This window comes from Chiloscyllium plagiosum, chromosome 1 (genome assembly GCF_004010195.1).
Source record: "Chiloscyllium plagiosum isolate BGI_BamShark_2017 chromosome 1, ASM401019v2, whole genome shotgun sequence".
Taxonomy (NCBI): Eukaryota; Metazoa; Chordata; class Chondrichthyes; order Orectolobiformes; family Hemiscylliidae; genus Chiloscyllium; species Chiloscyllium plagiosum.
The window spans coordinates 58,442,228-58,468,247 of NC_057710.1; the positions used below are offsets into that span (position 1 = coordinate 58,442,228).

At 41.9% G+C, this 26,020-nt stretch overlaps 1 protein-coding gene across 1 annotated transcript; it reads right to left on the minus strand.

The window, feature by feature from the left end:
- Positions 1-547: 547 nt before the first annotated feature.
- On the minus strand, positions 548-24,457 carry LOC122554900 (protein FAM221B-like). Its single transcript, XM_043700288.1, has 6 exons — positions 24,268-24,457; positions 17,474-17,617; positions 16,263-16,373; positions 8,319-8,522; positions 7,608-7,727; positions 548-732 (listed from the first exon to the last, which is right to left on the minus strand). The coding sequence occupies exons 1-6, from the start codon at positions 24,455-24,457 to the stop codon at positions 548-550; spliced, it is 954 nt and encodes a 317-aa protein (XP_043556223.1).
- Between the last annotated feature and the right edge of the window lie 1,563 nt (positions 24,458-26,020).

Sequence of the window (26,020 nt, forward strand, 5' to 3'; positions counted from 1 at the left end):
TTAAACTGTTTTAATACGACAAGGGGGAACATAGGTTCAAACTAGTAAAAGACCAATTTTGGATTGATGTGAAGAAATTCTTTTTCTCATGAATACCAACATATTTAAGGAATAATCCTCTGTAAAAAGAAGGAGACGGGAGAAAAGCGCTTGATAAATTAAAAAACTGTTGGATGCTGTGGCCGGCAGACGTTAAGATCTTTCTGGGCAGATGAATTAAGTTTTGTTCAATAGTCATTTTTATCTGTTAACATCTTGTGAACTGCCACTATGTTCAACAACGTGATATGCTCATTGGCATGTTAAACAAAAAACAGGGGGCAAAATGTTTCCAGGTGGTTTTTGGTACACATGTTTCAATAGATTGATCAGTTTACTTTTATAATTCTAAATTGTTTTCCAAAAGTATTAAATGCTCATTCAAGTACTGCTATCAGTTTTTTAAAAGTGAGTTATAAATGTTATGGATCTTCAACAAAACCAGAAAAAAATGATGACATGAACTTTATTCAGACAGTGACATCAATTGATGCTAATTACAGATTGCTCAAATCCCTTTTGGATCCCTGTTTGGTGGTAAAGCAGGCCAGGCTGGTTCGGAAGAAGGCCCTAAACGAGAATAGGATCCAGTGCCACTAGTAATGGCTTGATATGCAGAATCATCCTCCTCATTCCCTGACAGGACTGCATTTCGTAAGTTGGGCATTTCTGCAAAAGGCAGGTAAGCTTCACCTGAAACCATGTTAATAATAAAAATATTAGGAATCACAAACGTTTTGGATGTAATGTTTGGGTGGGAAGTCTCGGATTCTGGCAGTGTAAACAAGAAATCTGTGTGCCTCCTGAACCAGTGTTTCTAATCACTTATTTTCACAGTTAAAAACTGGTAGACTTTTGGTATTTCCAACTTGCACTGCCAATGGATGAGGTCCCTGTTGACAGCATGAACTGCAAAATTATAGCTCCTGTATCATTAAAACAAGCTGTTACACTGATGACTGATGCTATGTGTAACTGACACATTATGTATTATGGAATGAAATATCATCACATTTCTACTTATTCACATACCTTCCCCATTGCATAGGAGATTGTGTATTGATAAACTCTCAACATTTACAGTGTCCTCAGAACGAGTTTTGGAATCTGTGTCAATAGGGCAAGCAGCTGTGTAGAAACACAAGCAATCTGAACAATACAATTTCACAATTAATGAATCAAAACAAAGCTTTACAGTGGATGCCACATCCAGTCATGAAGAGTGGTGACCAATTTAAAAACAAAGAGCAGAACACACCATGAGCATTCCCATCATAATCCATGAAGCCCTGCAACTGAGTGTAAAGGTCAAGGCTGAAATGTACACTGAGAACATGTCATTGATAGTGCTGTCAACCTTCTCATCCATAATCTGCTCTTTGTTCAGGTACAGTTTTCAAAAGGAAAGGTATAAGTAAAGTGAATGTTGGTTCTCTTGAGAATGAAAATGGGAAATTGATAAAAGATAAAAAGGAAATGGTAGGTGAAATTTTGCTTCTGTGTTCACGATAGAGCATGCAAACGAAACATTCCCATAATAGCAGAAGATCAGAGGGTGGGAGGGAGAGAGGAATCTGGTGAAACTACAATCATGAGTCAAGAGGCACTAAGTAAACTGATGGAACTGTAAACTGACAAGTCTGAGTTCAGATGGATTTTACCATAGGATCTTGGCGGGAACAGTCTCCTTTCCTGGAGTGCCAGCAGCAGCGGTTCCTTTGGTGGTCCCAGGAGGCAGCAGTGGCAGCAACTTAAGCCAGAACGAGATGCCGGCTGCTTCATTGTGGTGGGCCCAGCATCAGGTTAGAGCCCAGTCCGGGAGCCGGCAGCTTCAGCGGTGTTTGTATTATCGAGGTCATCCCCAGCCTGGACTCATGGCGGTGATGACGTCAGTGCAGGTAAGATGGCGCCGAAGGATAGTGATAGGATTCCAATGGCGGCGGTGGTACAGCTCCAGGCCATGGCTGGGCCCTGATACCTGACAGTGGAGGCAGGGACTTGGGGCATCTGAGCATTTATAACTGAAGGATGAGCCTTCTGACCTTGTTTATCTTGTGGTGACGACTCATGGCAGAGGCGGGGGAGTGATGTGGACATTTCCTTTACTTTTGGCTGTTTCTTTTCTTTCTGTTTCTGTTTTTAATACTGTCTTTTGTGTACGAGGATGATGCGGGAGAATGGCGACTTTGGACACTTTGCACCCGAGTACATGTGACAATAAAATCTAGACATACATCTAAAAGAGGTTGCTGATGAGATGTAGATTTGGTGCTGTTAACTTTCCAAAATTCCCTAGATTCAGGAAAGGTTCCATCAGATTGGAACGTATCAAACAAAACTCTCCTGTTCAAGAAAGGGGAGTCAGTAACAAGAAACTATTGGCCGATTAACCTGACGTCTGTCTTGAAGAAAGTGTCAGAATCAATCTTAAAAAGAACATTGAGAAAATACAAAAGGTAATCAGCAAAGGTCAGTATGGTTTTATCAAAGGGAGGTTATGATTAACCAGTGGTGGATACAGCTTCGTTTACAACATTTAAAAGATATTTGGACAGGTACACGAATAGGAAAGGTTTAGAGGGAAATGGGCCAAATGCAGGCAAACTCAACTAGTTTAGTTTGGGAAACATGGTTGGTACGGACGAGTTGGACCAAACGGTCTGTTTCCATGCTGTATAATTCTGTGACTTTATTCATTGGAGTTCTTTGAAGAAGTAGCATGTGCTGTGGATAAAGGGGAGCAAGTAGACAGACAGACTATAGCAGAGTGTGCAGAAATTGGTCTTTATCTGATTGGCAGGATGGACAATAAGACTCCTACAGGGATCTGTGCTAGCTCAACTTTTTACAATTTACAATGTTCATTTTGACAGAGGGAGGGAAAGCATGGTTCGCTAAACTTGCAGACAACCCCAAAGTATGTTGTGAAGACAACATAATTAAGTTGCAGGTCGCCATTGATACTTAAGTGAGTGGGGAAAAATCTGGCAGATGGAGTAGAACATTGGAAAATTGTTGGAAAATATAAACTTGTTCACTTTAGCAGGAAAAGTAAAAAATGCAGAATATTACTTAAATGGAGTAGAAAGTCTGGTGCTGGAAAAGCACAGGTCAGGCAGCATCTGAGGAGCAGGAGAATCGATGTTTTGAGCACGAGCCCTTCATCAGGAATGAGGCTTGTGGGCTGGGGGAGCTAAGAGATAAATGGGAGGGGAGTGGGGTTGGGGGAAAGGTAGTTGAGAAAGCGATAAGTAGATGAATGTGATAGGTTGGAGGGGGAGGTGGAGCGGATAGATGGGAAAGATGATGGACAGGTCAGGAAGGCGGTGCCGAGTTGGAGAATTGGGAATGGGGTAATGTGGGGGGAGGGGAAATTATGAAACTGTTGAAATCCACATTTATCCTTGTGGTTTCAGGGTCCCAGGGCGGAATATGAGGCGTTCTTCCTCCAGGTGTCGGGTGGTAATGGTTTGGTGGTGGAGGCGGCGGCCCAGGACCTGCATGTCCTTGACACAGTGGGAGGGGGAGTTGAAGTGTTCAGCTATGGGGTTGATGGGTGCATGTGTCCCAGAGATGTTCTCTGAAACAATCTGAGAAGGCGTCATATCTCCCCAATGTAGAGGAGACCACATCAGGTGCAACGGATACAGTAGATGACATTGGTAGAGTTACAGGTAAATTTCTGTCGGATGTGGAAGGATCCTTTGGGGCTTTGGACCCCCAACCCTATCAGCATTCCGGAGAAACCATTCCCTCCACAATTCCCTTGTCTGGTCCATGCCCCCACAAGCCCACACCCCATTCCTGGCTCCTTTCTCTGCCACTGCAGGAAGTGCTAAACCTGTGCCCACACTACTCCCCATCACCTCTCGGGATAAGGTCTGTTTGGAGGTGACGGAAGTGGCGGAGGATGGTGCGATGTATGCGGAGGTTGGTGGAGTGGAAGGTGAGGACTGGGGGTCTTCTGTCGTTGCTGCATTGGGAGTGGTGGTGCAGGATATGGAGGAGATGTGCTGGAGGGCATCATCAATCTCATGAGAAAGAAAGCTGCGATCTTGGAAGAAGGAGGCCAGCTGAGATTTTCCAAGGTGGAATTTGTCATCTTGGGAACAGATGCAGTAGAGGCGGAGGAATTGGGAATAAGGGATGGCATTTTTACAGAAGGTAGGGTAGGAGGAGGTATAGTCTAGGTAGCTGTGGGAGTTGGTGGGTTTGTAGTAGATGTCCGTGGTTAGTTGGTCACCGGTTGCCTGCCTCTTGGTCGGGTACATGGAACAGTCTATCTTCCAGAGTTAGATCGGCACCAGTCCCCCACCTCTTCCTCCGCTATATCGATGACTGTATCGGTGCTACCTCGTGCTCCCATGAGGAGGTTGGACAGTTCATCACCTTTACAAATACCTTCCACCTTGACCTCATATTCACCTGGACCATCTCAGACACCTCTCCACACTTCCTGGACCTCCCCATCACCGTCTCCGGTGACGGACTAACCACGGACATCTACTACAAGCCCACTGACTCCCACAGCTCACTAGACTACACCTTCTCCAACCTTACCTCCTGTAAAAACACCATCCCTTATTCCCAATTTCTCCCCATCGCTGCATCTGTTCCTTCCCAGGATGACCAATTCCACCTTAGAAGATCCCAGATGGCCTCCTTCTTCCAAGATTGCAACTTCCTTTCCCATGTGGTTGGCGATGCCCTCCAGCACATCTCCTCCACTTCCCACACTAACGCCCTTGAACCACAACCATTTAATGCAACAACGGCAGAATCCCCCTGGTCCTCACCTTCCACCCCATCAACCTCCGCATATGTCGCACCATCTCCTCCGCCATCTCCAAACGGACCCCATCACCAAAGATATATTTCCCTCCCTACCCATATCAGCGTTCCGGAGAAACCATTCCCTCCACAACTCCCTCATCTGGTCCACGCTCCCCACAAGTCCACACCCTACTCCTGGCACCATCCACTACCAACACAACACCTGGACCCACACCACTCCCCTCACCTCTGTCCGAGGCCCCAAAGGATCCTTCCACATCTGACAGAAATTTACCTGTACCTCCACCAATGTCATCTACTGTATCCGTTGCACCCAATGTAGTCTCCTCTACATTGGGAGACAGGACGCTTTCTTGCAGATTGTTTCAGAGGAGATCTCTGGGACACCTGCACCCACCCAACCCAATTATCTCCTAATTTAAAGAATAATGTAAGCACATTTTATGTGGTTCAGAGAAGGATTTCTAGATTGATTCCTGGAACAAGTGGGCTTTTGAATGAGGAAAGGTTGGACAGGATTGACCTGTTTCCATTCGAATTTAGAATAGTGAGGGGTAATTTGATTTAAATGTGTAAGATCGTGGATGGTCTTGACATGATGGAGATGGAAATGACTTTTCCTCTTGTGAGTGAATCTAGAACTAGTGAACACTGTTTTAAAACTAGTGGATGCTCTTTCAGGAAAGATGGGGGTGTGGGGAGAGTAAACAATAGGTCAAGATAGAGCTTAGAGAGAGAACAGCATCAGAGAGATCAAGGGATAGATAATGGTGAGTTGGGGGAAAAGAAAAGCTACTAGTGGTAACCTTTAGTGGGTGAAAATGATTTGGCTGTTATGAAAGCAGGCCATGTGGCAAGAAATGTTACACACAAAATGTTGACTTCTCCACCTCCTGATGCTCCTGGGCTTGCTCTGTTCTTCCAGCCTCATGTTTATCTCTCTTGGATTCCAGTATCTGTGGTTACTTTGTCTCTAATAATGTAACAGTAACAGCTGGTTTGTGTTGTCGCTTTATGGTACAAAAATGTTTATCAGCAGATGACCACGATTGCTCAGAAGCCACCAAAATTGTTGCCAAAATGACCAGTTTCCAGCAATTCATCATCAAAAAGTAATTTTTAAAAAGTTTCCAGTAAGTCACATTTGCAACATCCATGAATTTTGATTGGCCCAGCAGTTAAATGGTAGAGTGAAAAGATTACAAAATGGCTTTGCTGATCATCACAGCACATGAGGAGACAACTTGCCAACTTGACCATCAAAATTAAGTTAAAGCCTATGGTAGTTCTTAAATTAAAGCCAGGCCAAAATCCCACTTCCTGGAGGAGTGTTTGTGTAGGGCCATGACAATGGTTGTAAATAAGATGACGATGTTAATTTGTGGATCAATGAAGTATGGAGTAGTGTCCAGTTGCCTTTGTAAAGAATACAGCTTATTAGTGTGGAATATGGTTTCATTATCAAATGAGGACATGCTGTTAGTGTACAAACTGGCATCAGATCATTAATAAAGTTCTGAAAATCCAGTTCAGTGGATGGAGAGGAGAAGGATGAAGGGGGGGAAAGTTCTGAAACCAAAAGTGCTCAATCTGGTCCAGAGTGGGATCTTTATGACTATGTCATTGCTAAAGTGCCTTAATAAATTCAATGACATCTTTTGCGTCAGTCAGTGAAGGCAATAAAGGTGATGTCTTTAGTGCCCTTTGGTTGTGGTTAATCTTTGTATATTTCCTTCAATAAACCATTCCATATTACTCTTTTAAAAAAATTATTATTCATTTATGGGGTGTGGAATTGCCAGCACTATTGTCCTTGAGAAAGTAGTGAGCTACCTTCTTGAACCGCTGCAGTCCACCTGGCAGGTGTTGGAAATGCTCAGCCCATCTAGCAGCGTCTATGGACACAGAATCAGAGATCAATGACCATCAGAACTAATGTGGAGTACAGATCTAAAGTGTTGGCTATGTTTGTTTGTCCATATATGCTGCTCAACCTGTGGAGTTTTTCCAGAATTTCCTATTTATTTTTCAGATATTCAACATCTGAAGTATTTCACTATCCTATAATTCCCTCCATAGTGGACATTTGTAAACGTTGTTAGTTTCAATTAAAAATGAAGAAATATCTATCATTCAATGCAAATTTTAATTTTTCTGATATCAAAGTGCATTTGTCTGGATAAAATAGCGCATTAGTACAAGTGAATTGATTGATACTAATCTACTGCAAGATTTTGTCATTTTTCAATCTCAAAATGAAAACCAGGAGCCATGTGCCAAAAGAATTCATCACTGTTAGTTCAAGATATTCTCACTTGTACACAGAATTGTTGTCAATGGTGTTTGTGAGATTCAAGTCTTTTGGATGGTGCTGTTTGAAGCTGGCCCTATGCAGCATCCAAAGAAGCAGAGCTGACTTTGTAACATAAACAACCACTGTGTAATTTCCTGACAAAGCCATGGTTGTAAATTTACTATACCGAATCTGGTGCTTTTGTTGGTTTTTCTAAATAGACCATGGAGTGCAAAAGCTACAATGTTTTACTAAACCTATACAAAACCATTTGACTCCTATGCAACTATAGTTTCTAATTCTGAACACTTGAAGAATGTGAGAGAGAAGTTTAAAGAAAGAGAATAATGGGGCAGAGAAACAGAAGTATCATTATTCATGATATTTCTCCATCTTCCTGGTCTTCAATCCGTTGAAGGAGATACTCACTTGTATGTGAGAACATGAACAAACATGGTCAACTACAGTGTCACCTCCTTACCGTATGGGAGCCCGGCTTCTTTTCTATGTGCTTCTGTTTCAAAGAATGTTTGATGTTGTTCCCAATGTTTATCGCAGGCTGCACAGAGGAAATTAGAATCAAAACCTTGGCAAGGGCAACCTGTTTAAAGAGCATATAGATTAAAACACAGTTTAAATCAATTCTATGGTACAATTTTTGGTGGATATTTTTATACTAAAATATTATTAGAACTTTAGACTTGTATTATTAAATATCATTCAAACTTCATTGTTGCAGAGCACTGTCATGTATTTTACTGAGTTGGGGAAGTTTCTCTTAATTTCTCATTCTTTACTGAATACCATTGGATAGACTGCTGTTGCACAAAATGAAGGTTACATGTAGCAACATATAGGTTGAAATGTATACCTAGGGAAAACCTTTAGAACATGCCTCTCACCATATCTTACTCAACTCATCTCACTAACTACCTGATCACACCGTTATGGGTATTGTACACCAAGACAACAAGTATCACTCTGGAGATACCCTGAATGTTTCCTGATGTTTGCTCCAGATTATAGTGACTTTGCTTTATCTATTTTCTCACATTTGATTAATATAAGTGATTCGAATGATGGAACAGTGTAATCTATTTTTCCTATGAAGGATTGTTAACTGACTCACTGTGTAGATACCAGAAATCTCATCCAAACCCATTAATAATAGATGTTTCACACGTAGACCTACCCCCAATCTTGCAACTATGGATTCCATCAGTATTATGCTCCTCATGGTTATGTTTACAACGACATTTAGCTCTCCACGTCCTTGGGTCAAAGTTTCTTCGTTTTCTCAGCCAGAATTCACCGACATCTTCAGGACGGGAAGGGATGAAGTTATAGGCTCTACATTGGCAACCAGCAACTGCACAGGGCACTCGAACACTTGTGCCTGTTGCAAAGGAATAAGGAGAACTCATCAACACAGCAAACTGCAGGAGGTCATCTTTCAAATTGATAAGATTCATCCTCAAACACAGGAACTTCACTTCTAATCCCGTCTTGCACAGAGTGCAGCTTAGAAAGTCAAGCAGAATAGGCAGTACTGTATACTCTGTAGTGTTCCTGATTTTCCAGCCATGGCCAGAAGAATTGGGCAGGCTGAATTCAATGCCTGAGTCTCCTAGCTGCATTCTTGTTGAATCAGCAAGAACAACCATAGGTGCTGAAAATCTGAAATAAAAACAGAAACTCAGCAGATCTGGCAGCATCTGTGGAGAAGGAAATAGAATTAAAGTTTCAAGTAGAAAACACAAAAGAACAGGATTGGTAGGGAAGCAAGGGTCTAATAAGAATGAAGAACTGTGCAGCGCAGGCAGTGGAATGTTCCTCCTGCCGGATGTTTGAGGTAGGGGTGACCACCGATACTCCTGCCGACTTCGTCTGCAGGAAATGTGGGAGTGGTAGAGTCTGAATCATTGGCGACCTTTAAGCGGCATTTGGGTAGGTACATGGATGGGTACTTAATCTAGGTTAGAAGTTCGGCACAACATCGTGGGCCGAAGGGCCTGTTCTGTGCTGTATTGTTCTATGTTCTATGGAAGAACTGCAAATAATTAATACCAATAAACAAAGTGTGCTGGAAAAAAAAATTAAAATCAAACAAAACCTGGATTCTAGCACTCTAAGGAAAGTAGCTGTAAAGAAAATAATAAAATTGATTGTGACTTTCCGATACTTACTAGATTCCAGGATTCAAAGTCAGTAAATGCAATTCCGATTATTCAAGAAAGGAGGGACAGAGATAATAGCTAATAACTAGGGACAGTTATTCAGGAAAACGTTAAAATCCATTACAAAAGGAAATGATAACAGCACACTTTAAAAATCACAGCAAAATCGGCAAAGTTAACATGGTTTTATAAAAATGAAATTATGCTTGACCTAAATTTATTTCAGTTCTTGAAGATGTAACTAGCAGGGTGAATAAAGGAAAACCAGTGTATACTGGTGCATATTGACCCTCCGAAGAGCATCCCTCCCATCCAATCCTATAACCCTGCATTTCCCATGGCTAACCCACCTAGCCTGCCCATCCACTATGGGCACTATGGGCAATTTAGCTTGGACTGTGGGGAGGAAACCAGAGCATCTGGAGGTAACCCATGCGGACATAGGGAAAATGTGCAAACTCCACACAGACAGTTGCCTGAGGGTGGGATTGAACTGGGTCCAACGCACTGTGACGCAACTGTACTAACCACTGATCTATTGTGCCACCTGATATGGCCTTCTCCTACTCCTGTTTCTTATATTCGTATGTTCAGCTTTGAATTGTAATTAATTTAATCTGGGAATAAGACATGTATAAATAAATCAAACTGCTAACCTTGTAGTTGGGATAAAATTTAAAATGTGATTCCTGCTATAAACAAGTGCAGAAGGAGAAAGTTCATTTATCCCATCATGTTTCTTCTTGAATCCATGTATAATTGTTCCATCAAGCTCTTCCTTATTCATTAGCTGTTGAGTCTCCGTTTTGGAGAAAACAACCTTCCCAACCCCTAGCTCCTTTGAAATAAGTGAATATTTCTCTGAAATACTTAAATATAAATGGTTTAATTGTAACTGCTATGCTGAGATTGACAGTGATTACAAGTTAACCATTAGATTTGAGTCAAAGAAGCAGAATTTAGGTAATCTGTGCCAGCTTACTTGTTTTTATAAATATTTTTTATTGAGAAAAAAAGATTAAGTTTTTTTACAAAATTACAAAACCACCACAAAATTGTGTAACAACTTTGTAATTATAATAACAATAATAGGAAACAAACTACTCCTCTACTCCACAATCTACCGAAACGAGAGAAAAGAAAAAAAATCCCCTACAAAAACTACAATTCAATAAATAACTAAGAAAAATAAAAATAAATAAACAAACAAAATAAAATTAAACCAAGTTATACCAAGGTAACTTAAATCATATTCAATTAAATTAAATTACTACACTCAGCGCAATCTCACCGAAGCTTCCCACCACTGGGAGCATGAGTAAGCAAACGCGTATTTGTTCAGGATTCTTCGCCCCCAGGGGCCCGTAGACCACCAGACATAACCCTCACAGCTACACAAAGGCCCTGATCAGTATAGCCAATAATTCTGCATCAATATAATTCGAGAAGGGCCATGTTCTGTAAAACAGTTCCGTTTTCTGGGGCACCACACTCATAAGGAAGTCTGAGATGTGCGCTCCTTAACTAACCAATGCCAGCCCGAAAGGCCTGGGGGATCGGTCACCCAGCTCATTAGAATGTTCTTCCTCGCTCAAAATGAAAGAATATTTAATAATTTCTTCCCATGCATGTCCAAAGAGGGGAGATCTGGAAGACCCAAAAGGTGGGATATCGGATCCAACTTAACCTCAGTTCCTAAGACGATTTCCAAAACACTCGCTATCGCATCCCAATACTTGCGAAGCTTGCGGCATGACCACAAGCAATGAGTAAGAGCGCCAACATCCATTTTACACTTGGGGCACATTGGGGATACTCTTATCTTGAATTTCGCAAGCCATTCTGATGCCAAATGAGTCCTGTGGAGTACTTCCAATTGGATAGCCTGGATCCTATTGCAAATCAAAATTTTCCTAACATTTTTCCAAATATCCTCCCACATCTCCTACAAGATTTCCACCCCAATTCTTGAGTCCAGATTCTGCATAAACGCTCAATGTCCTTCAAGACATTACTTCCTAACAAGTGGTAGAGAGTACTAACCAAGAGGGCGCCCAAAGACCGGAGCACTCTCCTCTCTATATCTGACTTGTAGGGACTAACCATCAATGTTGTCTTTTTTGTTTAAAGTCTCCAACTTGGAAGTAGTGAAAGAGGTCTCTCCTAGGTACCTCAAATTTCGGACTCAGCTGCTTGAAGACATCATGACCTCACCATAAAATAAATCTCCCAAACAGGAGATTCCTCTAGATTCTCAGAACTTAAAGCCAGAGTCATCGCCCCTGGCTGGAATCCCAACATTCCCATAATGGGAGTGAAGAGGGAAGTTTTTTGTAAATTGCCCTCACCCTGCCATATCATTCTCCATGCTTTAATTATGTTTAGGTCAATCAGGTTTCTGCAGTGGTCCATAACAGTTCTCATCTTGTCCATAAACAACAAATTAATGAGGGGGCATTTTGTTTGGGAGGTCTCAATGTCCAACCAGATTGATTGCAGGTCCTGGCAGGCCCAGTCAGCCACACAGGTTAGTAAGGAACTCAATTGCTATTTCTTAAAGTCCAGGCAATCCAGACCGCCCTTCTCCTGCAGAAGCTGCAATTTATCCAATCTAATAAGAGGCTGCCTATGATGCCAGATAAAAGATCCAAGCCAACTGTAAAACCTCCATAGTGCTTGCCTTGGCAGCATCAAAGGGAGCATTCATATGGGATATAATAGGCGAGGAAGAACATTCATTTTAACCAGAGCTATTCCACCCAACCAAGCTATCAGAAGATCCTCCCAGCGCCCGAAGGTCCTGTCTTATCTTCTCTAGCAACTGCACATAATTGGCTTGATATAACTGATCGAAGACCGGGATGATAAAAATATTCAAGTACAGGAAGCCTCTCTGTGACCACCGGAAAGGGAAATGGGTTTCATCCCCAAAACTGGATATACTGGTAAGGTTCCCCCACAGGCATCGCCTCTGACTTTAGGAAATTCATTTTATACCCTGAGAACAAATCAAATAGATTTATCATGATGTCATTAGATCAGTTAAAAAGGACATTGTCCGCATATAGGTAATTTTATGCCTGCCTGACCCTATCTCCGGGGCAATTATGTTGGGATCCCTCTGGATGGCCTCTGCCAGCAGCTCAATCACCAATGTAAATAATAGTGGGAAGAGAGGGCACCCTTGGCGGCAACCTCTGCTGACATTAGAACTATCTGACCTTATATCATTGGTGAGAACCACTGCATTCGGGTCACTATGTAACACTGCCACCCATTTGGCAAAAACCCCTCCAAGACCAAACTGTTCCAGGATGTAAAAGAGGTACAGCCACTCCACACAATCAAATGCTTTCTCTGCATCCAGACTACCAAACCCGGAATTGATCTTTGCTGGCATACTTGGACTATATTTAGTACTCTTCTAATATTGTTGGTAGACCCACGACCCTTGATAAAACCTGCCTGGTCCTCCTTTACAATAAAAGGCAATACTCCCTCCAGCCTTAACGCCAGTGTTTTTGACAGAATTTTAAAATCCACGTTCAGTAATGATATGTGCCTGTACGAAGTGCAATCTTCTGGCTTTTCCATTCTTAAGATAAATATTTGCTTCTCTCAAAGAAGATGGGAAGCAGTCCTGACTTCATGAGTAATTGTACATATCCAAGAGTGGCCCGGCCAGCTTGTCTATAAACTTCTTATAAAACTCACTTTGAAATCCATCTGGACCGGGTGTTTACCACTGGAGCAGCCTCACCCCCTCCTATAGTTCCTGAATTGTCAGGGGGGCATTCAGAAAGGACGTCTGCTCTGAGGTTACACCCATAAGGTCCAGGGTCTTAAAAAAGGATTCCATATTCATCATTCTGTCCTCACAGCCCTCCGACCAGTACAGCTCAGAGTAAAATTTCCTAAATGCTGCATTAATATTTTTGGCATTGCAAGTAAGAGTACCAGCACACACACTGATGGATTAGGAGTCATTCTTCTTTGTGGCTAAGTAGGCTAGATACCTAACCGGTTTATCACCATACTCAAATAACCTCTGCTTTGCAGAAGAGATTTCCCTCTTTGCTGTCTGGGTGAGTGCAGCATTCAAAGTAGCCCTAAGGGCTGTAATCCACAGCAATTTGATTACAGACAGTCTGTCAAAGTATGCTAACTCAGCTGCCGTCAGGTGAACCTCGAGCAAACATTACTGTTCTCCCTCCTGTTGCTTCCAGGTCGTGGAGTAAGAAATAATCAAACCCTGTGCATAGGCCTTGGCAGTCTCCCACAGCACTAAAGGTTTTGTGATGAAACAAGTGAAACTATCATGGTATTTGAACAGATGAAAGACTCAACAAACAATCAAGGTATTTTTCAATGTTATAATTTAAGTTACATCACACTGTAAACTTTTGCTATAAATTCTGTGTCTTACAATTGTGTCCTCCACAACCACCTGATGAAGGAGCGGTGCTCCGAAAGCTAGTGCTTCCAATTAAACCTCTTGGACTATAACCTGGTGCTGAGAGATTTTTAACTTTGTACACCCCAGTCCAACACCGGCATCTCTAAATCATCCCACAGCACCGATGGATTACTGGCCGTACTAAAATTAATATCCCAAAAGATTTTAAATTCCAGCAAAAATTACTATCAACTTGCTATCTTTCAGGAGGAAAGGGTCCATGTGCCGATGCCAGGAGCCCGTCCTGCTACCACCGGCCTTAACCTCCATGTACACTGCCACATGATCGGAAACAGCTATGTTCCCTATTCTGCAAGACAGCACCGAATTCAAAAAGGTCGATAGATCAAATAGCATGTCAATTCCATAACACTTGTGAATTAGAGAAAAATGTGAAATCCCTACCTTCGGGGTGAAGACATCTCCACATGCCACCAACCCCAGCTCTGTGTTTAGGTCCACCAGCTGCCTGGATTGCGAAGACATACCTGCAAGACCCCTAGGAATCCTGTCTACCTCAGGGTCAATAATACAATTAAAGTCTCCCCCTAAAATTGTAATACTTGCACCAAGGGCCATCAATCTGGAAAGTGCATCCGTTAAAAATTTAAGGGGGTGCACCAGGGCGGGAGGCAGTATTCATGCAGAATCCCATATTCCAATCCATGTATTAAAGCTTTTAAGATTTATAAATCACCCGCTGTCATCCTTAATTTGGCCTAGCATTTGAAATGGAAAGTTCTTCCGGATGAGAATAGCAACTCCTCTACTTTTTGAATTAAAAAATGAGAAAAATACCTGTCTGAATCCTCCCTGCTGTAACTTCAAATGCTCCTTATCAGTCAGATGAGTTTCTTGCAGCAAGGCTACATCGACCCTCTCTTTTATAAGGCTTAACAGTATCTTTTTTCTCTTAATTGGTGAGTGACTCCCCTTAACATTCCAGGTGCACCATTTAAATTAATGGCTAGCCATGATCATCCAAAACAGTCTGTGGACCCCCCGGGGGGAAGAACCCCACTCATACTGCGCCGAGTGAAAACCATAATCAGTTCGTATAAATTTTAAAATGCAACTTCCAAAGCTACCAAAGCAAAACTTCCAACAGCTATTTCTGCAACACACCAATATCTAACACAAATGAAAGGAGACTTTCCCCCTTGCCCACAGGGGGCACTCGTACCACCATTAGCCCCTCCATGACTTCTTCTAGCTGAAGCCATGCCCCCACCCCAGACAACACAAAGTAAGAAAAAAAACAAACATAACAAGAAAGTTAAAAGTGGACACTCAACCTGTCCCATCCAGATTGTTACCTTAGGCACACCAGGTAGAACAAAAAAACCCTCTTCCTCCCCCTCCCCCCATCCCACACCAGAAAAGAAGAACAAAAAGGAAATAATAAGAAAAAAAGACAGGAAAACAAAGGGTGATGGGAAGGGAGAGAGAAAGGAGTGCCCCAATTTGTCTGGGTTCTGATGCAGAGCTCAGCAAGGCAGACCTACTGGATCACCACCATCTTGAAACACCCCACAGCTTATTTTAAAATTCAATCAACTGATCTCCTGTCTTTCCAGTGCCAGTTGACAAGGCTCAAGTCAGGAGTATGATGGAATACTCACCACTTGCCTGGAAAGTTGCAGATCCAACAATATTTAAGAAGCTTGACACTATCCAATGCAAAACAATTGATTGGCACCCCTTCCACCATCTTCTTCATTCACCTCCATCACTGACGTTCTGTGCCACAATGTATACTATCTACAAGCCACCTTCAATACACCTTTCAAACCCATCGTCTCTTCCACGTATATATATTTTAAATTTATTTACAGTGCACCAATGGCTGGACCAGCATTTAATGCCCATTCCTAATTGCCCAAAGGGCAGTGAAGAGTGAACCACATTGCTGTGGGTCAGCAGTCATACATAGGCCAGACCAAGTAAGGATAATAGTTCCCTTCCATAAGGACATCAATGAATCAGATAGTTTTTTATTGTGATGATAGGCAATGGTTTCATGGTCATCATTAGACTCTTAATTCCAGATTTTTATTTGAATTCAAATTCCGCCATCTGCTATGACGGGATTCAAATCCAGATCCCCAGAACATTACCTGGGTCTCTGGATTAACAGTCCAGCGATAATACCACGAGACAATTACCTCCTCTCCCTTTACCTCCACCTTGGAGGACAAGGGCAGCAGATGCTTGGGCTCACCAGCAAATGCAAGTTCTGCTCTAAGTTGCACATTACACTGGCTTGGAAATATACCACTGTTCCTTATCCTCATTAGGTTGAACTTGAAGAACTCCCTTCCTAACTGCATTGTGAGTGTCCCTACATGACAATGTCTACGGCAATTCAAGACAGGAGCACATCACCACTACCTCCAGGGAAATTAGGGACAGGCTACCTCAACCAATAATGCTTTTATCACATAAACTAATAAACAAAATCAACAATACTCAATTCAGATTTTAAAAAAAATTCAGTTCATACCAGTAAAACGTCCATGTTCAGCGAGGAGGTGTCCACAAAAACATTTTGACTTTACTCCGACTCTGATGCAGTCCCAGTTGTTTTCAGAGCAACGCCATCCAATATAGATTCCTTTTGAGCAACATTTCGAATTGGTTACAAATACAATTGCTGAACAATCTGCCACCCACTTACAGTATAGGTGATGAAAATCCCTTCAAGTAACACTAAAATGTACTCAAATCCTGCTTGAAGGTGAGAAAGAAAAGGAGGAATTCATGCACAAATACACGGAAAATAAGATGTCAATCCTTTACATGATTAATAACTGCCAAAATGCAAGCCTAATGTTGTGCTTCATGGTTAAAGTCAACTTCCAGCTATACTAACCAAATATGTGCATTCAGCAAAGCTTTCAGGCAGAAACCTTCACTACCAATGGAATTTTCTGTCTCTACATCAAGGGAAAGATTTGCTTTGCAGTGTTTACAACAACATTCAAACGTTTTTTTAAGTTCACAATGTTCTAAATATTCAGAAATCTTTGCCATATGGCCTTTCCAATCTTGAGCAGCCAATTTAGTAACAATAGTGACTATTTTATATTGATAAATGAATGCTTAAGCTCATTTCATATAAACATTTATAAATTGCAAAAGGAACAGGTCTCATTTTGTCTGTCGGAAATTAAGCCCAGAGCTTTGAAATTAAAGGATAGTGTGCAATCTTACACAACCAATTCTGTTAACCTATTAATAGACATTCTTATGCTGACTTTTAAAAAAAATTCTAAAGAGGAAATAAAAGCACTGAAGAAGAACTTAATCAATTAAGTATTAAGTTCCTTTAACATCCTCACTATTCTGTACAGACCTGAGGCCTAAAGAAGTGACTTACTTGGGCACAATTATTGTCACAGATCTACTTTGCTGTAAGATGGTAAGATATTCAAACTCATGACAGACATGAAGCAAGACCCAGAGAGAAGAGAAATTTATCCTTCTCTAGCAACAAAGCAACTGAATATTTTCAAGAACAGAATAATTCCCAGGCTAAACTGCACTTCCCCTTTAAGAGGTACAGGCTACCTTTAAGTGGTATTATCCGTAAATGCAGCCACTTATTGGCTTGTGTAACACATAAACAGGTGTAGGGTAACCATGTACTGCCTCAAATACCACCTTGCCAGTACGACCCACATCTACAGAACAAATAATAACAATTAAACTCACCTGTTTGAAGAGCATTCAGCGCTGCTTCTTTCTCAGGATCAAATAGCTCCTTTACCCGGGTACCAAATTCTTCTCTATGCATTGCTTTGGCAACAGAGATGAGCTCAGCCTTTTTGGCTGGAACAATGGGTTTTACTGTATATCCTGTAAAAGGTAATTGTAGGAAACCTCACAGTGGATAAATTTACTTTTTTTCCAACTACTTTTATACTGCTATTGTAAAATGTTATTGTTTTTCCTTTCTGGTTAATAGGAAAACAGAGAATAGGAGCAGGAGAAGGCCATTCGGCCCTTTGAGCCTGCTCCATCATTCATTATGATCTCAGCTGAGCAGCCAACTCAATAGCCTGTACTTGCCTTTCCCCCATATGCTTTGATCCCATTAGCCCCAAGTGCTACATCCAGCTCCTTCCTGAAATTACAATGTTTTGGCCTAAACTACTTTCTGTGGTAGAGAATTCCACAGGCTAACCATTCTCCGGGTGCCTTGTCCTTCCTAAATCTCCCTGGCCCTACACTCATCCCTGGAACATCTGGATAACAAGGACATCTATGTCAGACTTCTATTTATTGACTTTAGCTCCACCTTCATCACCAGAATTCCAACAAAACTCATCCCCAAACTCTAGGATTCTGCTCCTCCATCTGCAACTGGATCTTCAACTGCTTGACCTGCAGACTGTAATCAGGATCAGCAATAACACCTCCTCCACAATAATCCTCAACATCAGTACCCCTCCAGGGCTGCATATTCCACCCCTTGCCATACTCCTTTTACACTCTCAGCTGTGTGGCCAAATTCAGCTCTAACTCCATTTATACATTTGCTGATGACACCACCATTGTAGGTTGGATCTCAAACTACAAGACAGGGTATGGGAAAGAGATGGACATTTTAATGGCATGATAGAGACAACAATCTCTCCCTCAATGTCAGCAAAATAAAGGAGTTGGTTATTGACTTCAGAAAGCAGAGTGGAGGACACACCCCCTGTCTCTATCAAAAGTGCTGAGGTGGAGGTGATCAAGAGTTTCAAGTTCCTAGGTGTAAATATCACCAAACATCTGTCCTGATCCATCCATGTTGACATGACAGTGAAGAAAGCATACCAAAACCTCTACTTCCTCAGTAGGTAAGGATATTTGGCATATTCACAATGATTATTATTATGCATCATAGAAAGCATCCTGCGATGCATAACAATTTGGTATAGCAGCTGTTCTGCCCAAGACCACAAGAAATTACAGAGAATTGTGAATGCAGTTCAATCCATCACAAAAATCAGCCTTTCTTCCATTGTCTCTGTCTATGTTTCCCGCTGCCTCTGGAAAACAGCCAACATAATCAAGATCACTCCCATCCCAGTTATACTATCTTCCATTGGGCAGAAGATGCAAAAGTTTGAAAACACGTACCAACAGATTCAAGAACAGCTTCTTCCCCACTGTTATCAGAATTATGAACAGACCTCTTCTATATTAGAGTTGACCTTTCTCTGCACCTGCTGTGTAGCTGTAACACCACATTCTGTTCTATTACCCTAATATATTAATGTAAGGTATGATTTGTCTGGTTAGCACACAAAACAATACTTTTCATTGTATCTTGGTACATGTGACAATAACAAAACAAATCAAATCAAATACTGATTATCCCTGGATATTCAGTTCCCATCTTTAGTCATCCTGCAGCCATGTCTCAAAATATCCTGACTATATCATAACCATTTTCATCTCTTTGCAAGATTAATTTATCCATTTTATTTCCAATGCTCCACAAAGCCTTAAGGCTCGTTTTTTTTAAATAATACTTGTCCGGTTCATGTTATTTTTCACTGTTTCCCTGTTTGATTATATTAGATTAGATTCCCTACAGTTTGGAAACAGGCCCTTTGGCCCAACCAGTCCACACCAACCCTCCAAAGAGTAACCTACGCAGACCCATTTGCACCTAACACTATCGACAATTTAGCATGGCCAATTCACCTGACCTGCAAATCTTTGGACTGTGGGAGGAGACCGGAGCACCCGAAACACACGCAGACACAGGGAGAATGTGTCAAACTTCACACAGACAGTCACCTGAGGCTGGAATCGAACCTGGGACCATGGCGCTATGAGGCAGCAGTGCTAATCACTGAGCCACCGCGCCGCCCATGGCTCTTGGTTTCTATCTATCACTTTTTAAATTCACCTTTCTGTCTTTTGTTCTTTACCTTGATCACTCCTCCTCCTGAGTCCTTGCATAGGTTTCTGTCTCCTTGATTATTTGGTTTAAAGCCTCCCCAACCACTCGAGAAAATATTCCTCCTTGGACATCAAACCTGTTCCTGTCCAAGTTGTCCTGTTTGTACTGGTCCCACTTTCCCCAGACCTGGGCCCAATGCCCCAGAAATCTAAAGCTCTCTCCCTTGCATCATCTCTTCAGCCATGTGTTCATCTGTTATATCCTGGATTTCTATCTACTCTTACTAGCATGTGGCACTGAAGGTAATGCTGAGATCACTACCTTTGAGGTTCTACTTTTCAGTTTACTTCCTAACTCCCTATATTCTGCAAGGAACACGGAGGTCGAGGCCCAGTCATCCCTGGAGTGTCCTGAAAAGAGACCTTTGGGTATATGGGTTCTTCCTTGGGCTGGGTACCTTTTGGTACTGCCCTGTATTCCTGTGAGGAAGGGGCACCTGGAGTGAAGTCAAAGTCCCTTCTCCATTGTTGTCTAGCTTTGGTGCTGAGCACGAATAGCTAGAGAGATGGGGTGTAGGTCTGGATACATATTCAGGAGATTCTCAGATTTCTTGACTTGGCTGTCAATGGCAGCTTCCAAACTGTTCGTGGAGGCAACCTGATGTTCAAATACCTGAGGCAGCATTATCCCAACCACATTGCTGCAGTCCTGCTTTCCAAGTGCTCCTGCTACTCCTGTGCAGGCCAATGAAGTCACCAAGTACCCACACCAAGGAGATAACCTCCTGCCTGGCATTGAGGTGGTTCCTGGTCTCTGGCAGTTCTCTCAGTGCTAGTGAAGTGGGCCATTTCTTCCTCAACCAGCTGTGGGAGATGTGGCAGTGAAGTGTTTACTATCAGGTGCTCTAATTTAGTGACAATACCCACTGAGGTGGCAGTGTCAAAACTGCTGGGTGGATTTGGGGGAGGGTACAGAAAGCAGCCTTGCTGCTGCTTCCACATATCTTCCTCCTCAAAGGGTGAGGAGGGGATATGTTGCAGTGAGAGAGCATGGAGATCCCACTGGTAACTGCAGGAGGCAAAGAGACCATGCATCAATAACCAAGGGGTATGAGTTATAGCAAATGTCTCTAGCTGTAGAGAACTGCTGTGGTCTTCTAGTGCTTGATTGGGTGCATAACGGCCTTTTAAATATGGTGAAAATGAGGACTGCAGATGCTGGAGATCAGTCAAAAAGTGTGGTGCTGGAAAAGCACAGCAGGTCAGACAGCATCCGAGGACCATTCCTGATGAAGGGCTTATGCCAGAACTGTCAATTCTCCTGCTCCTTGGATGCTGCATGATCAGCTGTGCATTTCTAGCACCACACATTTCAACTTTTAAATATGGTGCCAGTGGCAGTTTGCTACAGAGACATATTCAAAAATGAGGAGTAACATCTAGGAACTTGCAGTAACATCCAGGCAAAGACTTGCTCTCTTTGCCAGAACTGCCAAAAACTGATGAGGCCTGAGAGAAAATTTACTGTGAACCAATAACATTCAATAACTATAACATTCACTATGACTGACTGCATCCAAAAAAGAAAGTTAAACAACCCTGGCGTTGTGTTCAAGAACCTTCAGCCTTAAAGACAACCAAAGAAGTCTAAACTGTGTGTGTGTGTCTGTGTCTCTCAGGGTGATAAATTGCCAAATAATAAAATTTCAATCAAGAAAACCTTGTTGATCGGCTCCTTAGTACTCATACTACACTTTTAATTGGACAGAAGCCTAGCCTTGGGCAAGAAAGAACAAAGTTTAGTTGTAACCAATCAAGGAGTTTGAAAAGAGGGGAGCTAGTTCACTCCTCAGCCGATCATAACGCATTGATCAACTTTGACGGGCAGCTAATTTTTTCCAGCAGCCTAAATAGACTGCCCCTGCTCACATGGCCGAATGTCTTGGATAAACTAATAACAGCAATACACAATGGTCCCTTTTGTTCATGGCATTTCCTTTACAGCTGCCAGAATGAGAAAATCATGTTAATTCTAGATCTTCCAATTCTGAAACTATGCTGGAATTCAGAATGGATACATCTAGCCAGGCTCTGCAGTTTCACAAGTGCATTACATTTTCCAGGAGAAAGTGAGGACTGCAGATGCTGGAGTTCAGAGCTGAAAATGTGTTGCTGGAAAAGCGCAGCAGGTCAGGCAGCATCCAAGGAACAGGAGAATCGACGTTTCGGGCATCTTCTTCCTGAAGAAGGGCTTATGCCCGAAACGTCGATTCTCCTGTTCCTTGGATGCTGCCTGACCTGCTGCGCTTTTCCAGCATTACATTTTCCACAACAGGCTGCTGGGAGATGTGTTGATAGTTGTTGCAATTGTTATAGTTATCCTTATTCCTGCACAAGGTCACAACCTTTACATCACATGTATCCTGGGACAGTGCCCCCTTTCTCTTCAGGGGCATTGCCATTCACACAGATGTTGCAGGAATGTTGGTTATCTGCAAGCTGGTCAAAAGCTTTGCTTCACTCCTTAACATGGTTTCAATATCTAGCTCTGCCAGGTAGACTTTCTATGGTGACAGAGTTCTCCCTAGAGTACAACTCAAGGTAGTGTTTTATCCATCTCTTGAACTATTTATTGCAGTCAGTGATGACCCCCACTGCCCTTGTTTTCAGCAGAGTTGTCCTGTTTGGTGCTTTTTTGATAACTTTATACCTGTTCCTAGCAATCTGTGTCAATGGACATCTGGAGGCTATGTTAAAGCTATAGCAGTACTCAATGGTACATAGCGTTGCAGCTAGCTAGACTTAACACATTTAGACTCTCTTTGTCTGCAATGTCTTGTTAGTTAGAACACATTGCTTGGCTTCAATTATAAGTTCCATCTCTGTGAGTACTTACACTTGCCATAATTTTATTCTTTTCACTTGACATCACAGACGTGGGCTTCTAGTGGAACTTAAATGGATAGATTTCAACAGCACACATCTTGGCTAATTTTTCATTTTCTTAGGCAGGGGAGCGTTGATATCAGTTCTAATATGCTAATGGTTGAATTTAGATTACTCAATTTTTAAATGCATGTATAAAGAGAGTTATAAACATCCTGAAATTTTAACATGAAAGTCTGCACTGGAGTTGCTGTGAACCATAATTCCAGACACGGCAGATCCAACCTCCACTTCGCACTACTCTGCAACTTCATGATAGAAGATTGTAAATTAAAGAGGCTGTCTTGGTAACATTAGGATGATTCCATGATACAGTTAACATGGTTATCACTGAGTGATTGGAATGTTTACTACAGAGTCACACACACCTCAGCAGGTTTCAGTCCACAAGGAGAGAGGAAGAAAAATAAATCTGCCCAAATGTTACTAAGGTTGGGTTGCATTTGCGTTGCCTCCTTAGATTCTCACAAGCAACAAACCTCTTAATAAACAGGAAATTTACCTTGAAATTCCTGACAATTGGTTCTTTAAGACTTCTGTGGCCTGTGCTTTAGCGTGGGAATGTTTATCATAGAGTCATAGAGCTGTACAGCATGAAAACGGCCCTTCAGTCCAACTGGTCCATGCCAACCAGATATCCTAAATAAATCTAGTCCGATTTGCCAGTATTGGCCCATATCCCTATCATAGAGTTATAGATTATACAGCATGAAAACGGGCCCTTCGGTCTAACTGGTCCATGCCAACCAGATATCCTGAATAAATCTAGTCCCATTTGCCAGAATTTGGCCCATATCTTTCTAAACCCTTCCTATTCATATTCCCATCCACATACCTCTTAAATGTTGTGATTGTACCAGCCTCCACCACTTCCTCTGGCAGCTCATTCCATGCATGCACCACACTCTGCCCCTTAGGTCTCTTTTAAATCTTTTCCCTCTCATTTTTAACCAATGCTCTCTACTTCTGGACTCCCCACCCAGAGAAAAGACCTTGTCTATTCACCCTATCCATGCCCCTCATGATTTTATGAACCTCTACAAGGTCACCCCTCAGCCTCTGACGCTCCAGAGAAAATGGTTTCAGGGAAAATAGCCTCAGCCTATTCAGCATCTCCCTATAGTTCAAGCTCTCCAACCCTGGCAACATCCTTGTAAATCTTTTCTGAACGCTGTCATGTAAATATTTTTGGGGTTACACCAGAGGCCACAAAATAGAAAGGTTATATTTTCCACATTTCTATTTCCTATGACAGATATGCATTAATTATTTAATTTTTTTTATCTTTAGAGGCTTTTTATCCCCACAAAGAAAACATTAGAAATTATTCCTTGACATAATGCATCTCCCCACACAATTAATGAAATAGGCTCCTGTGCTATGGTTCCATTGCTCTGTTGATATTTTGCTTGCTGCTTGGTTTTGATCTTGACTGGAGATGGCAGCTCTGAATATCTATGGTTACAACCCCAACTCCTGTCACATCTTTTCTGGAGGTTCTCCCACATGTCTGCTAAAAGGGCAAGAGACCAGCACAATCCATGTGAAAGTTTTGAGTCATCAACTATTGACCCAAACCCTCGTCCTTGCTTTTTTATAACATGATGCACTGCCAACCTAAAGAGATAACAAAGGTGAAGTTAAAGTATTTTTCAGATTACCTTTTGGAACAAGCATGGTGTTTTGTTGCTGAGTTTGTGATGGTTGGTGTGGGACCACAGCCTGGCTAGTTCCAGATGTGTTGCCTCCTTTGTTTCCTTGTACGATTTGTTTGGACTCATGACCTTCGGCTTTTGGGGTAAAACTTGCCTTTTTTGCCTTTTGCTTTCCTGAGCCTTGACCTGAAGACATTGTGTCTGGGGGTTCCACTTGTACTCAGCCACTGTAGCCAGATACTGAAATAATGACAATTAAAAATAAATTTCCATTATACAAGGTTTTTTAGAAAATCATTTGCTTTCATATTTTTGTTTCATCAGTACAGATGCTAACACTTTTTTTTAAAGCTTTAAAGATTCTGTAACATTATGAAGTGCTACCTGACTGGAAATGTAAGTATGGGAGGTAGCGTTGTGTTTCAGTTGCACAGTAACCAGGTTGTATTACTAACAACAATGTAGATAGCAGTCAATGGTAAGACACTTCTGGGGAGCACTGGCACTCATGTAGTGACAAAGCAAGGCAAACATTATATGCAGAAGTGGTAGCAGTTTAGTGTTTGGTTTAAGGTACGCATTGCAGATAGAGAATAAAACATTTTTTAAAAAACTGGTTGGGAGCCTATCAGACACTGATGTGGGTTAATTAAGGAAATATTGGTAAATAAAGGCAAATAATTTCTCTCAGTTTGTTGAGATTAAAAATAAAGTGTTGATGAGGCTATTACAATTGATGTGGTGTACATGCACTGCCAAAGAGCATTTGATAAAATGTCACAGAACTACCTTGCCTGCAAAGTTGTTTTTTTTAGATTAGATTACTTACAGTGTGGAAACAGGCCTTTCGGCCCAACAAGTCCACACCGCCCCGCCGAAGCGCAACCCACCCATACCCCTACATTTACCCCTTACCTAACACTATGGGCAATTTAGCATGGCCAATTCACCTGACCTGCACATCTTTTGGATTGTGGGAGGAAACCGGAGCACCCGGAGGAAACCCACGCAGACACGGGGAGAATGTGCAAACTCCACACAGTCAGTCGCCTGAGGCGGGAATTGAACCCGGATCTCTGACGCTGTGAGGCAGCAGTGCTAACCACTGTGCCACCGTGCCGCCCACAAAGTTGATGCCCAGTGAATAAAGAGGACAGTAGGTGGCAGCATAGAAGACAAGAAAATGTGTTAAATGGTCTTTTTGTAGTGTCAGAAATATTCAGTGGGATTCCCTGGAGTAATAGAGCTTTTGTTTTGGTATGTATTAATAACTTCAAACCTTGGAGTTCCGGAGCTCAATTTCAAAATGTGCAGTTGATACAACACTTGGAATAATTGCAAACTTTGAGGAAGATGGGGTTAGACCTCCAGAGAGTGTAACAGATTGGTGGGGTGAGTGAATAATTAGCAAATAAAAATTAATGCAGATAAATGTGAAATAGTACACTTGGTCATTAGGAGTAATGTGGCCAATTGAAATACTGCAATGAAATGAAGTGAGGTTTGGGCTGCTAAGGAGAGTCAATGGGCATACTCTGTTGGAATACGAGCCAACAACAGCCTACAATTTAATAATGTATCCAATTATAACTGTGTCACAGGGTGTGCTCTCAGTGGGTAAAACTTCGCTCCTATGATCTCAAATGTGTTTAGGTTCAATAATTTGGTCCATTAAATTGAACTTTTTCTATCAGATTTCATCTTATTGCAATGGGAATTTATTGCTGCCTTAGTGAAAACATACTTCTTACTGAGGACG